At 42.4% G+C, this 15,584-nt stretch overlaps 1 protein-coding gene across 1 annotated transcript; it reads left to right on the top strand.

Annotated features, from left to right (window-relative positions):
* Nucleotides 1–864: 864 nt before the first annotated feature.
* Nucleotides 865–15,072, top strand: LOC142312317 (uncharacterized). The gene is given in 7 exon segments (XM_075351244.1): nucleotides 865–1,001; nucleotides 1,131–1,310; nucleotides 1,392–1,515; nucleotides 1,594–1,691; nucleotides 1,889–1,979; nucleotides 12,977–14,624; nucleotides 14,626–15,072. Coding segments are annotated over 7 exon segments (2,475 nt in total). The 5' UTR covers nucleotides 865–923; the 3' UTR covers nucleotides 14,882–15,072.
* Nucleotides 15,073–15,584: the final 512 nt, after the last annotated feature.

The following is a 15,584-nucleotide window of genomic DNA, read 5'->3' as shown; positions in this document are numbered from 1 at the left end:
CTCTCAGGGGCATACAAGTTTCTTGGGGGCTGGACAGACAGCTCTGAGGGATGCTGGTGCTGTGGCTCCTCTTCATCTGTGACACAGGAGTACATCATGCGCTAACTCCGCCCACAGGTGAACTTCAATGCATGCAGCGTTCCCAGAAATCTGCCATGGGGCCGCAGAACTGATCACAGTCCTTTCCGATGGTGTGTGGGCCCCCTGTCTGTTCAGGGCCCCAGCACTTGCCAGTTACTGACACCGGGCCTTGGGGAGATTCCCCATTACTGGGCTCAGCCTCCATACACATTGTTCTTCCCCAGCATCTAATCGTTCAGTCGCTTTCTCCCCCGTAGACATGAATGCTCAGCTGTCGGCTCCTGTGTTCTCTATTCGCTGCTGACAGAATCATCCGGCTGCTATTTATTTGCTGGAAGTAAAAGAACCAATTGTGGAGAATCCAACAGACTGGACCATTTTTCCCCACCATCCTCTGCTCTGGAGAGTACACAGGGGCGCAGCAGGCGGATTATATACGTGTGGTTGTATTGTTCTCGGGCTGATGCTCCTGTGTTTCCTTCAGTCTCTGATGACATCACTGCAGCTACATCATTGGTCACAGCGGTGACGTCACTATGTATGATAACACGTGATCGCTGTGGCCCTTGATTGGCTGTAACTTTTGTGATGGTGACATCACTGTGATCTCAATCACTAAAGGATCTGTCCTGACCGGATATTAACCTTATATTTCACTCCACACACAATCTACACGTTCTGTCTCCTCATATGTTTCCCCTTATTATCTCCAGTAATTGTATTATTACAGCGGATTCTTTATGATGTCACATCGTCATCTCCCCATTCAGGTTTCTACAATATCGGATCATCTCAGTGAAGATCTTCTATATAAGAGGATTCTCCTGATTGCCCCGTGAAGGATGGTTATGGACAGGGACAAGATGGCGGAGAGGATATTACACCTCACCCTAGAGATCCTCTTCCGGCTTACTGGAGAGGTGAGAGATTCTGATGACGTTACATTACATCATTCTTATCTATGGGAATAACAGATGGACAGAACTGGAGAGGTGAGGACTCTGGAAATGTCTGGAGTGAGATTTCTTACTGTGTCTCTCCATAACCAGGATTACACAGTAGTGAAGAAGACCTCTAGTGAGCGCTGTCAGGCCCCTGTGTCTGAGGGATGGGGAAGACCCCTGAGCCCAATCACGGGGCCTCCACCTCACCCCCCGATACATGAGGACATCAATGACCAGAAGATCCTAGAACTCGCCAACAAGATGATTGAGCTGCTGACTGGAGAGGTGACACTGCTGGGAATGCTGGGACATTATACAGTAACGCTATGAAGGGATCGGGGGTGACAGTATCATTGTATGTGTCAGGTTCCTATAAGGTGTCAGGACGTCACCGTCTATTTCTCCATGGAGGAGTGGGAGTATTTAGAAGGACACAAAGATCTGTACAAGGACGTCATGATGAAGGCTCCCCAGCCCCTCACATCACCAGGTAATAGACAGGACTAAATACACACAGCCTATAATTATCTGTATGTAAGGGTTCAGTCCCTGTATGTGTCTCCTCCAGTTCTATGCAGTAAGAGGACAACACCAGAGAGATGTCCCCGTCCTCTTCTCCCACAGGACTGTAAACAAGAAGATCCCGATGTTCCTCAGGATGATCAGGTAGATGGAGAGAAGGTGCCATGAAATCTCCCTATGATGTGTAGACGGCTGTGAAGGTCTTGTGCTCGGTCTTGTTTTATCCTCCAGTATTATATGTGTTATACTTGTGTAATGAGAGCGGTGCAGATGGCAGGATTAGAGCTGATCATAGATAGGACTTCTCCATCTGTCTGTGACTTTTACAATATTTGTTTCAGGGGGAAGATCTGACCCATATTAATACTACAGAGACATATGTGACAGGTGATGAGCGGAGTAAAGAGGAGATTCCTACAGATAACCACCCAGGTGAGTAGTGACTAGAGATGAGCGAACCTGTTCGGTAAAGGTTTGCCAATCTGAAATTCGGTACAAGCATTAGCTTGTTCGTTCGGGCCTGGCAACCCCAAGCCCTTTCCTCAAAAGTCGGTAATGTTCATTTTGGTTCATGTTCTGCCCCCGAATGCTGACCACTTTTTCAAAAATGCTTTTTTAATAGCATTTTCTGCTTTTGTATAGGATTGGGTTGCTGTCTGAAATGTGGATGTGTAAAATCAGTGGAGGAGGCGGGGACTCTAGACCGGGAGAAATCTTTTGGCGTGTGCCGCCATTTTTTTTTCCTAACTTTATTTGTGGATGTTGCTGCAGCCAATCACAGCGCAGCAAATATCCAAATGATTCAGACAGAAGGGCTTCAGTGATTGGCTGCCTAAGTCACATGTCAGTGTGCATATAAATCGCGGATATGTTGCGTTGGTGCCATTTTTTTGAAATGTCAAATGTTAGGGAAGGTGCTGCCACCGGGGCCGCTAGACAGTGATCTTACTTTTAAGGATTTAATGCTAGGTAGTTGAGATAGATAGGAGAGCAATAGTATAGAATAGGGACGTAAAGTGTAGAGAAAGGTGTGTGTGTGTGTGTGTGTGTGTGGGCACATTTCATGATCGAAATAGGGATTGATACTTGTATAGCCTGCTAAAGAGTTGCCAGTGAAGCATGTTCATAGATATTGCTACGTATTCTTGCCTGCTCAAAAGTAGTTAGCTAGTTACCAGTGCCTGGCCTAAAAAGTTGCTAGTGAAGTATGTAAAAAGTGTTTCTTGCCAATTTTAATTGCCTGCTGAAAATTACACAAACACATTTGTTAGGAGTCTTGACACGGAAAATAACCAGATATCCCACGGGGAAGGACCTAGCCAAGGAACGGTTCTTTTTAGGAGACCACCATAACCACCATATTAAGTGGCCCTTTAAGTCAATATCTAGCTCTTGACGAGTATAAAGATATGACAAGGGAAATAAAAGGTCTCCTTAAAAGAGTCACTCCTTGGCTAGGTCCTTCCCGGAGGGATATCTGGATATTTTCCGTGTCGAGATTCCTAACAGAGGCTCCACGGACCTTTCTGATTTGCATACTTCACAGGGGGCAATGCACCTAGGATTTTACTGTGTTCAGCGCCTTCGCTGGCTGCCGGCAGTGTTTTCTCTGGCTGGTCTCCCTGAGATCAGTGATTGTTTTGTCTTGCTGGTTTACTAGGCATTTCTCCCACCTAGCCAGAATCGTACTCCACACTGATGAGGGGCAATACCCCGAAACAGCTGTCTGTGGGATGGATACCTGGCCTTGGTATTTTCCTTGTCATGTCTTTTAATTCGTCAAGAGCTGGATTTTGACTAAAAGGGCCACTTAATATGGTGGTTATGGTGGTCTAAAAAGAGTCACTCCTTGGCTAGGTTCTGCTTGGAGGGATATCTGGCTATTTTCTGTGTCGAGACTCCTAACAAAGGCTCCGTGGACCTTTTATGATTTGCAATAGTATCTCGTACACAGGAGTCACCAGAGACACTGACAATAGTACCATATACAGGAGTCACCAGAGACACTTACAATAGTATCACACACAGGAGTCACCAGAGACACTGACAATAGTATAACACACAGGAGTCACCAGAGACACTGACAATGGTATCATGCACAAGAGTCACCAGAAACACTGACAACAGTGTCTGGTGACTTACAGGAGTCACCAGAGACACTGACAGTAGTATCCAGGGTCGGACTGGGTTGTCTGGGGCCCACAGGGGAAATTGACTATAGGGACCCACTCTACAGCCATCTGCAAATACCTAATTAGCTGTTATCCCCGACGCCATTATAGTACAGCATTGAGTGTAAAGCACAGTCGGCTCCTGCATTCTCCTGCGCACCATGACGGATATACAATGACTGTAGTTTGCAGTAAAGGGTCATTGATGACAAGTTATCACCGATCCACAGGTTCAGTAACTTATTGATTAGTGAAATCCGACCAGTGGAAACCGCATTAATCGGAAGATTAGGGAACTTTTATCCCTGACGGCACATTTATCCTCATTATAAAATGTGACAGTTGTGATGTGTGACCGCAGCTCCATTCATCCTCTTTGGGGTGGTCAGATAAAAACAAGCCCAGCGCTCACAGCCACTGAGGGAATTAATGGATCAGGGGTCGAGTTGGACATCAGCTCCAATGGTGATAAAAGTTGCACATTTTGCCGATCAGTCGGGTCCCAGCAATCGGACCTCCACTGATCAATAAGTTATGACTTATCCTTAGGTCACGTCCACACTTTCAGTATTTGGTAATTATATTACATCAGTATTTGTAGCCAAAATCAGGAGTGGGTGAAAAATGCAGTAGTGGAACCCGTGTTTCTATGATACTTTTCCTCTGATTTTACTACTCCTGGTTTTGGCTACAAATGCTGCCCAAATACTAAAGGTGTGCATGGGGCCTTATAAAAGGTGATTACTTGTTTTCAGCAGCTCTGTAAGTGTATATTTGCTGCAGTGTAATAATCACAGGACAGGGAGGGGTTAAACATTCAAGTATGTAATCTCTACTAAAAATATACTCCCCTTATAGATAGAAAGAAAAAGTAACTTCCATACACAACACAGTCCACTATACCAAGACCAATAATACCACATACAGGGGAGAATACCACCACACCGTCACCAAACAACATATTACCACCACATAGTGACCAAATACAACCCCATACAAGGGAGAAATACTGCCACACTGTGACCAGACAACATATTACCACCACATAGTGACCAAATACAACCACATACAAGGGAGAAATACCGCTACACCATAATTAGACCACATGGTAACCAAATATTACCACATACAAGGGAGAAATAGCGTGCCACTATGATTAGACCACATAATGACCAAATAATGCCACACACAAGAGGCAAATACCACCAAACCGTGACCAGACATCATATTACTACCACACAGTGACGATCAATACTACAATAATGATTATGAACAAAAACCACAATACTAATATCACCAGTGACTTTATACCCAGGAGCTCTGTATATAGTGTCAGCATACAGATAATATAATGATCACCAGTGACATTATACACAGGAGCTCTGTGTATAGTGTATGAACATGTAACAAAGTGACTTACCAGTTACGTGCCTTGCTGAAGTTATTCATCGCTTTTCCTCTTCATCCGGAACTGATCGCTATCACTTCTTCCTGCCATGATGTGACTCTACAGAAAATAACACACAGTCACCTGTAGCTGATCACTCCCAGAGCACATTTTTCCCCAATTTCTGCACCACGTCAGACTTTTGTTTCCCCCATTGAAGACAGTTCCTCAAAATTAACCTATATTTAATCAGTAATAATGTCCCCTAATTTGCCCCTACAGTAATTATGTCACCACATGCCACTATAAACCAATAATGCATGTTTCCCCCTTCTTGCCCCATATAGCATTTATGACCCTCATCCTGCCCCCCTTCATTTAATAATGACTGGGGAAAACAAGAGGAATCAGAAGGGGCTGTTAATTGCTTCCTGCTCAAAATATCCCCCCACATGCTGCTCCTCTACAAAATAGCCCAACAAAGTGCCGCTTTCCATAATGTCCCCCCAAAACTTGCCCTTTCTATAATATGTCCCCCATACTCCCCGCATAAAGTCCCACCCCAGCTCCTCATTATACTATGCTGCCTTTCACAATCACCTTCCTCATTTCCCAATAATGTCCTTATCAATTTGCTCCATAATGTCCCCCATTGCCTCAGAATGTCCCCCATTTCCCCATAATGGCCCTATTCATTCTATAATGTCCCCCACCGCTCCATAATGTATTAATTTCTTTCATAATGTCCCACATTTCCTCATACTGTCCCATTTTGCTAGACAATGTCCCTCATTGCCCACAATGTATCAATTTACTCTATAAGGTCCCCCACCAATCTATAATGTTCCAATATGCTTTATAATGTTCCCATTTCCGCATAATGTCCCAATTTGTTCTATAATGTGCCCTATTTTGTCCTCCACTGCCCCATAATGTCCCCGTCTGCCCCATTATCTCCTTATTTGTTCCATATTGCTCCCCATTACCACATAAAATTCCCCACCGCCCATAATGTCACTTGTAAAGTAATACTGCTCCTCCCGCCCCACGGAATCCTGATCTCAAATTATTCTATGCAGATGGCTACCTAGGTATTAGTCTCGGGGGGGATGAACCTACTGAATGGGCTTCTAACCAGGTAACCAAGTAACCATGTTTACCCCACTGTTAGTCTGTGCTTCCCTTGTCACAGCCTGCATCCCTCTGTTATTCGCTGAACTCCTCTGTCACACTCTGCACCCCTCTGTCACATGCTAAACTCCTCTGTCACAGCCGGCACCCCTCTGTCACACCCTGCTCCTATGTTCTCACACCCTGCTCCTATGTTCTCACACCCTGCCCCTATGTTCTCACACCCTGCCCCTATGTTCTCACACCCTGCCCCTATGTTCTCACACCCTGCCCCTATGTTCTCACACCCTGCCCCTATGTTCTCACACCCTGCCCCTATGTTCTCACACCCTGCCCCTATGTTCTCACACCCTGCACCTATGTTCTCACACCCTGCACCTATGTTCTCACACCCTGCCCCTATGTTCTCACACCCTGCCCCTATGTTCTCACACCCTGCCCCTATGTTCTCACACTCTGCCCCTATGTTCTCACACTCTGCCCCTATGTTCTCACACTCTGCCCCTATGTTCTCACACTCTGCCCCTATGTTCTCACACTCTGCTCCTATGTTCTCACTCTCTGCCCCTCACACTTTGCTCTTATCTTGTCACACTCTGCCCCTCACACTCTGCTCTTATCTTGTCGCACTCTACCCCCCTCTTGTCACACTCTGCCCCTCTCTTGTCAAATTCTGCCCCTCACACTCTTCCCCTCTTTTGTCACATTCTGCCCGTCTCTTGTCACACACTGCCCCTCACACTCTGACCCTCTCTTGTCACACTCTGCCCCTCACACTCTGCCCCTATCTTGTCACATTCAGCAACCCACATGTCCTCCTCTTCACTCATTACCTGTCATGTGCCCTCATCTGCTACAGCTTTTTATCTTCTGGCTCCTCCCACGTCGGTCACATGGGTATGACGTCATCGCAGGTCCTGAATGGGAGCATATTAGCGCTTACCTGCTTCTGCAGCGCTCATGTATTAAATCCCAAACCCCTCCACCTTGAAACAAAATTGCCATATTTGTAAGTTGGCAAAGGGGAATGGGGGTTTAAAATAAAACAAAAAAACTATGTTTTAACATGACCCTGGGAGGCAGCAGCTCTGAGTTTGCCCCTCTAGGTCATGAGCCCAGGGCGACTGCCCCCTCTCCACCCCCCAGTTGCTATGCTATTCTATGTCATCTTCGGCTCCTAATGGAGCGAATACCTCTTCTCTGCAGCCCTGCGTGTCGTCTTCATCTCTCCATCCGCAGCAGTGTGATGACGGCCGCTGCATGTCGATGCGAGGCTGAGAGAAGTTGCTTCTCTGCCTCAATTCTGAGGCGGCCGCACTGTTCAAATGTACGTGCGTCTAAATGACACGCGCTACATTTGAATAGAGGCGCGGTTTCCAGGACCTGTAAACCAGATATGTACAGGCCTGGACTCTCACACTGCATGACCTTTGGCGACTCACATGTCTGTGATGTCACCAAAGGTCATTCTGCAACTCCGGAAACTGCTGCGGTAGTACTGAACTTGTACTATCACTGCAGTTTATGATTGAAAGACTGGGGGCCCTCAGGGCGTGGGGGCCCTGGATCAGCTGCCCAGTCTGCCCACACATAACACTGGTCTTGAGAAACAGATGACCTCGCAGCTCTGTACAGCCGCCCCGCACTATATAAGGGACTTGGTCCCACTGAGGGCCTGGGACCTACTGGAGAATTCCCTGCTATACTGTTGGCGTAATCCGATCCTGATAGTATCATACACCGGAATCACCGGAGACACTGGCAGTAGTATCCTACACAGGAGTCATCAGAGACACTGACAATCAATAGTATCACATACAGGAGTCACCAGAGACACTTACAATAGTATCATACACAGGAGTCACTGGAGACACTGACAATAGTATCATACACAGGAGTCACCAGAGACACTGACAATAGTATCTCATAGACAAAACAATCACTGATCTCGGGGAGACCAGCCAGAGAAAACACTGCAGGCAGCCAACGAGGGCGTTCAACACAGTGAAATCCTAGGTGCATTGTTTTGTCTTGTTGGTCTACTAGTCATTGCTCCCACCTGGCCAGAATCCTATTCCACACTGATGAGGGGCAATACCCCGAAACAGCTGTCTGTGGATGGATACCTGGCCTTGGTATTTCCCTTGTCATATCTTTAAACTTGTCAAAGAGTTGGATATTGACTAAAAGGGCCACTTAATATGGTGGTCTCCTAAAAAGAGCCAATCCTTGGCTAGGTCCCTCCCAGAGGTTTATCTGGCTAGTTCCTGTGTCAAGACTCCTAACAGAGGCTCCACGGACTTTTTTTGATTTGCATACTTCCCAGGGGGCAATGCACCTAGGATTTCACTGTGTTGATCGCCCTCGTTTGCTGCCGGCAGTGTTTTCTCTGGCTGGTCTCCCCGAGATCAGTGATTGTTTTATCCAATTTCTTTTCTGGAAGTCCTCTGAGTCTCAGCAAGACCGGGTGGTGCACGGAAGGATGCCGGGCAATCCATGGATGGAACATGTTTGCAGAAAGGAATCTAGCATCTCGTCCGGTTGAAGTGTAGATAAAATCAACTGTATTTCGTTATATTAAAAAAATTCCAAAACGTGATCATAGTCATTGCACATTTGTAAGAGAAGCTTACGCGTTTCGGACTATTTGTCCTTAATCATAGCTTGCTTGTTCTGATATGAAAACCCCTTTTAATACTGGCTATGAAGGAAAATGAGGTAACAGGAAATGGTGGGAAAAAACATAAATTGTTTGCATATGCCTTAATTATACAAACTAGTTTTCATATATATTTCTATACTTACTAACTATTATATAATTATAATTAACACAATACTGAATCTAAAGTTACTACTATTAATTAACACGATACTGAATCTATAGTTACTACAACTACCTATTATATGTTTTTACAAAATGTACAAAAAAACTACTATGATTCTACAGATCATTTTTTTCAATAAAGTCTGTACATACTAATAATAGTTATTTTTATCATAGAGAATAGTTATTGCATATTACATGTGTTATTCAGAACAAATGAAGGAAAAATAAAAAACCAAAACGTTTGTTCACAGATGGGGAAATTACTGTCTCAATATAAATACATTATATCCGTTTTTTTATTCATGCCTATTGGCCATCTGGTGTTCAGTTTCATAATCCATATTGCTTCTCTTTTATGTAGTTGTTTTAGTCTATCACCTCCTCTTTTGCATGTATTTATAGTTTCTATTGGATTTACCCGACAGTCTTTTAAAACTCCTCCATGCACTGTGGAGAAATGTTGCGAGGCTCCAGATGGACTCCTAGTACTGCGATTGTTGGTGTCATAAACATGCTCCGATATCCTCTTTCTCAGTGAGCGTGAGGTACTGCCCACATACTGCAATTGGCAGGCTTCACAGGTGATTAAATAAACCACATGAGTGTGTCTACAGTTTATAAACGTAATATGGCAAGGGGATCCAAAAGGTATCAGTGACTTTATGGAGTACGTAAATGACAGTAATGTGAACCTGAAATTTACATGTCAAACACATAAAGAAAAAATCTCCTTTTTGGGTCTATCCTTAGAAGGAGATCTTGAAAATTCTATCGTAAAAACCAGCATCTATAGAAGAACCATCTCTAGCAACTCTTTGCTCCATGCTTCCAGCTCGCACCCAAGGCATGTGATGGATAATTTGCCTACAGGTGAACATATCAGAGCAAAGAAAAGTTGCAGTACAATGGAAGCATACAAGGAAGCGTGTAAACTGATAGACAAAAGACTGCAAGAGAGAGGATATTGTCCTTATCAATTAATCAAGGGAAAAGCAATAGCTGATAAAAAAAACTAAAGAGATGCTATTGAAAGATCAACCCAAAAAGAATAACTATAAAAATAATGTAAGTTTTTCAACTCAATTCGGAGATCAATTTAAAGAAGTATGTTACAATGTTAAAAAGAACTTGCCTGTACTCAGAACGGACCCTTTACTAAAAAGTATCATTGATGAAGGATGCGGTTTTATACCAAAAAGGGAAAAACTTTAGTCAATTTATTTTCGCCCAGTGATCACACACAGCGATTACAGCATAACAGCATTAATACTTGGCTGTCAACTATGGGAAGTTTTAAATGTGGCCAAAGCATGTGTAATCTATGTGGGTACATGAGCAATGTGAAGAAGTTCAAACAGTTAGCACTGGAATCGAATATTCCATAAAAACGTTTATAAATTGTAGCCATAGTGACATAGTTTATTTAATCACCTGTGAAGCCTGCCAATTGCAGTATGTGGGCAGTACCTCACGCCCACATAGAAAGAGGATATCGAAGCATATTTATGACACCAACAATCACAGTACTAGGAGTTCATCTGGAGCTTCGCAACATTTCTCCACCGTGCATGGAGGAGTTTTAAAGGACTGTCGGGTAAATGCAATAGAAACTAAATATATGCAAAAGAGGAGGTGATAGACTAAAACAACTATACAAAAGAGAAGCAATATGAATTATGAAACTGAACACCAGATGGCCAATAGGCATGAATAAAAAAATGTATATAATGTATTTATATTGAGACAGTTGTTTCCCTATGTGTGAACAAACGTGTTTTTTTTCTTTGTTTTTTTCTTCCTTTGTTCTGAATAACACATGTAATAATATTTTTTATCATAGAGAATTATTATTGCATAACTATTATTAGTATGTACAGCCATTATTGAAAAAAATGATCTGCAGAATCATAGTAGTTTCTTTGTTGTAAATTTTGTAAAAACATATAATAGGTGGCTGTAGTAACTATAGATTCAGTATCGTGTTAACTAATAGTAGTAACTTTAGATTCAGTATTGTGTTAATTATAATTATATAATACAGTTAGTAAGTATATAAACTACATATGAAAACTACCGTGTTTTTCCAAAAATAAGACCTCCCCCAAAAATAAGCCCTAGCAGGGATTTTCAGCATTTTCGGAGAAAGGCTTAAATATAAGCCCTCCCCCGAAAATAAGCCCTAGTCTCGTATCAATAATGAAGTGTCCGTGCAGCTAAAAAAGATACAGATACTGCAGGACACTTCATTATACACAGCGGCACCCGGCAATTACACTCACCCGGCACTGAGCGACAGGACCTGCAGTGATCACACACTCGCACACATCAGCTCTCACACACACACACACACACAATCAGATCTCACACACACACCAGATCTCACACACAAACATCGGATCGCACACACAGTCAGATCGCACACATAATCAGATCGCACTCACAAACATCGGCTCACACGCAAACAACAAATCACGCAAACAACAAATCACACACACACACACAAACATCGGATCGCACACACATCGGATCGCATACACACTCACCTCATCCAGTGACACCGATCTCTTCTCGCCGGGAAAATCCTGAGTGGCAGTGCGGTGCAGCGCGACGAACAGGACCTGCGGCCGGACACGTGACTTGCTCTCATTCTCTGCTGCCGTAAGTGCTGGATGTGATGTGATGTGTGTGTGTGTGTTTCTGCAATCGGCTGTGTGTGTGTGTCTGCGATCGGCTGTGTGTATCTGTGATCGACTGTGTGTGCCTGTGATCGGATGTGTGTATCTGTGATCGGCTGTGTGTGCCTGCGATCTGCTGTGTGTGATCTGCTGTGTATATCTGCGATCTACTGTGTGTGTATCTGTGATCGGCTGTGTGTATCTGTGATCGGCTGTGTGTATCTGTGATCGGCTGTGTGTGCCTGCGATCTGCTGTGTGTGATCTGCTGTGTATATCTGTGATCTGCTGTGTGTGTCAGCGTGTCAGCTAGCAGCAGGGTAGGACGGCGTGCAGCACCGACCGGAGATCACAGGAGGACCTGGGAACCACGCAGACGTCCTGGTCTGGTGAGTATGAGTCTCCTGGGAAGTGGGGGGTCTGCTTTTTTGGGGGGTAAACTTACCCCCAACCGTGTTTCTCCAAGAATAAGACCTCCTCCAAAACTAAGCCCTAGCGCTTTTTTGGGGGGCAAAAAAAATATAAGACAGTCTTATTTTTGGAAAAACACGGTAGTTTGTAGGATTAAGACATAAGCAAATTTAGTTAGTACGTATAGAAACTATATATGAAAATTGGTTTGTAAAATTTAGGCATATGCAAAAAAAAATCTTTTTTTTGCCACCATTTCCTGTTACCTCATTTCCCTTCATAGCCAGTATTAAAAGGGGTTCTCAGATGAGAACAAGCAAGCTATGATTAAGGTCAAATAGTCCGAAACACGTAATCGTCGCTTACAAATGTGCACTGACTAAGGTTTTTATGATCCCCTGTTTTGGAATTTTTTAATCTAATGGAATAAAGATTATTTTTACTACAGTTCAACCGGACGAGATGCTAGATATCTTTTTGCAAACCCCCAACCCCCCAATAGTACTGACTAACAGGCTCATTTATGATTCTCCACTGACGGTCTTACTACAAAATAGTGGTGACTGACACTCTGAGACATTAACCTAGGAAGGTGCTGAATTCAACACTGAATTGAAAAACTGCTAGAGCCGATCCTGGTGGCCTGATATCATTAGCTAGTGGTCCTTGCTCTGTTGTCTTCAGTTAGAATGTGAACTGTTTTGTCACCAATACCTTAGTCAATAATCAAATTTTGAAACAAGTTGCAATTTTAATGGACATTTAATATAATTGAAAAAACTTTCCAAGTTTATATTATTGAAAAAATAATAAGTGTTATTCTTGACAGGTGACTGTATTAGGGGATCAGATGGACTTCTGACTTCTTCAGACTTTCAATCATATGATGTTGGTGTGCCACAAGACACATATAAAGAACATTGCATTATCCCAGTTGTAGCTTCAGTGCTTCACAGCAAAGATCTACCATCTGATCCTATTAAACAGGTCCTATCTTGTGATTCATCACAGACTATTAAGGAAAATCAAAGTCACAGAAGGGATGTTGGAAGTTCAAGAGGAAAGAAGACATTTTCATGTTCAGAATGTGGGAAAAATTTTAATTATCAATGCAGACTTGTTAGACATGAAAAAACTCACACAGGCAACAAAACATTTTCATGTTCAGAATGTGGGAAATGTTTTAACTACAAATCTGAATTTCTTATACATCAGAAAACTCACACAGGGGAGAAGCCATTTTCATGTTCAGAATGTGGGAAATGTTTTAACTACAATTCTGAATTTCTTAAACATCAAAGAACTCACACAGGGGAGAAGCCATTTTCATGTTCAGCATGTGGGAAATGTTTTGCAGATAAATCCACTCTTGTTATACATCAAAGAACTCACACAGGGGAGAATCCATTTTCATGTTCAGAATGTGGGAAATCTTTTAATTTTCAATCAAGACTTGTTGTGCATAAGAGAACTCACACAGGGGAGAAGCCATATCCATGTTCAGAGTGTGGGAAATGTTTTGCAGATAAATCCACTCTTGTTATACATCAAAGAACTCACACAGGGGAGAAGCCATTTTCATGTTCAGAATGTGGGAAATCTTTTAATTTTCAATCAAGACTTGTTGTGCATAAGAGAACTCACACAGGGGAGAAACCATTTTCATGTTCAGAGTGTGGGAACTGTTTTGCAGCTAAAGACACTCTTGTTACACATCAAAGAACTCACACAGGGGAAAAGCCATTTTCATGCTTAGAATGTGGGAAATGTTTTGCAAATAAATCTATTCTTGTTACACATCAGAATACTCACACAGGAGAGAAGCCATTTTCATGTTCAGAATGTGGGAAAAAATTTAATTATCAATGCAGACTGGTAAGACATGAAAAAACTCACACAGGCAACAAACCATTTTCATGTTCAGAATGTGGGAAATGTTTTGCAAGTAAACAGACTCTTACTACACATCACAGAACTCACACAGGGGAGAAGCCATTTTCATGTTCAGAATGTAGGAAATGTTTTGACTACAAATCTGAATTTCTTATACATCAAAGAACTCACACAGGGGAGAAGCCATTTTCATGTTCAGAATGTGGGAAATCTTTTAATTTTCAATCAAGACTTGTTGTGCATAAGAGAACTCACACAGGGGAGAAGCCATATCCATGCTCAGAGTGTGGGAAATGTTTTGCAGATAAATCCACTCTTGTTATACATAAAAGAACTCACACAGGGGAGAAGCCATTTTCATGTTCAGAATGTGGGAAATATTTTAATTTTAAATCAAGACTTGTTGTACATAAGAGAACTCACACAGGGGAGAAGCCATTTTCTTGTTCAGAATGTGGGAAATCTTTTAATTTTCAATCAAGACTTGCTGTGCATAAGAGAACTCACACAGGGGAGAAGCCATATCCATGTTCAGAATGTGGGAAATGTTTTAACTACAAATCTGAATTTATTATACATCAGAACTCACACAGGGAAGGAGCCAATTTCATGTTTAGAATGTGGGAAATGTTTTAACTACAAATCTGAATTTATTATACATCAGAGAACTCACACAGGGGAGAAGCCATATCAATGTTCAGAGTGTGAGAAATGTTTTACAGATAAATCAATTATTGTTACACATCAGAGAACTCACACAGGGGAGAAGTCATTTTCGTGTTCAGATTGTGGGAAAAGTTTTGTGCGTAAATTATATTTTGTTTATTCATCAAAAAAGTGACATAGTGAAGAAGCCAAATCTATGTTGAGATTGTGGAAATTGTTTTTCTTTCAAAGCAACTCATGTTAAACATTATTAAAGAGCTCACATAGGTGAGAAGACATTTTCATACCCAGAATGTGGAATCTTTTATTTACTAAATGTTTATTCTTTTTATCAGAAATTAAGACCTTTTTACACATAAAGGGGTAAAGCCACATTCATGTTCTGAATTTGAGTTGTTTTCCTGCCATAATAAAAGTATAAGAGCCAAAAAAACTTCAAATAGCATGTTTTTTAACTCCTTCATCCGAAAGCCTGTTTTCACATTCCTGACCAGCCAAACTTTTCAATTCTGGCCAGTGTCACTTTAAGTGGTAATAACTCTGGAATACTTCAACACATCAAAATGATTCTGAATTATTTTTTTTTTGGGGACACATTGTACTTTATGTTAGTGGTAAATTTTGGTAGTTATTATTTGTGTTCTTTAATGAAATTATCAAACATTTGGCAAAAAGAAGGGAGGAAGAAAAGTTCACCACGTTGTTAATTATGCCTCGGTCTGTGATGGTAGGAGCGGGTGCAGGATCCAGGTGCGGCTGTCACTAAGAGAATATGATGGAGAAAGCTGATGCGTTTCTGGTGTATGTACAAACGCCCTTAGTTGTAGGAAACAATCCTATGACTAAGGCTGATTTCAGACATCCGTGTTTAATCAGGA

The sequence above is a fragment of the Anomaloglossus baeobatrachus genome, chromosome 5 (assembly GCF_048569485.1).
Source record: "Anomaloglossus baeobatrachus isolate aAnoBae1 chromosome 5, aAnoBae1.hap1, whole genome shotgun sequence".
NCBI lineage: Eukaryota > Metazoa > Chordata > Amphibia > Anura > Aromobatidae > Anomaloglossus > Anomaloglossus baeobatrachus.
This window is presented reverse-complemented; position numbering and strand designations above follow the sequence as displayed.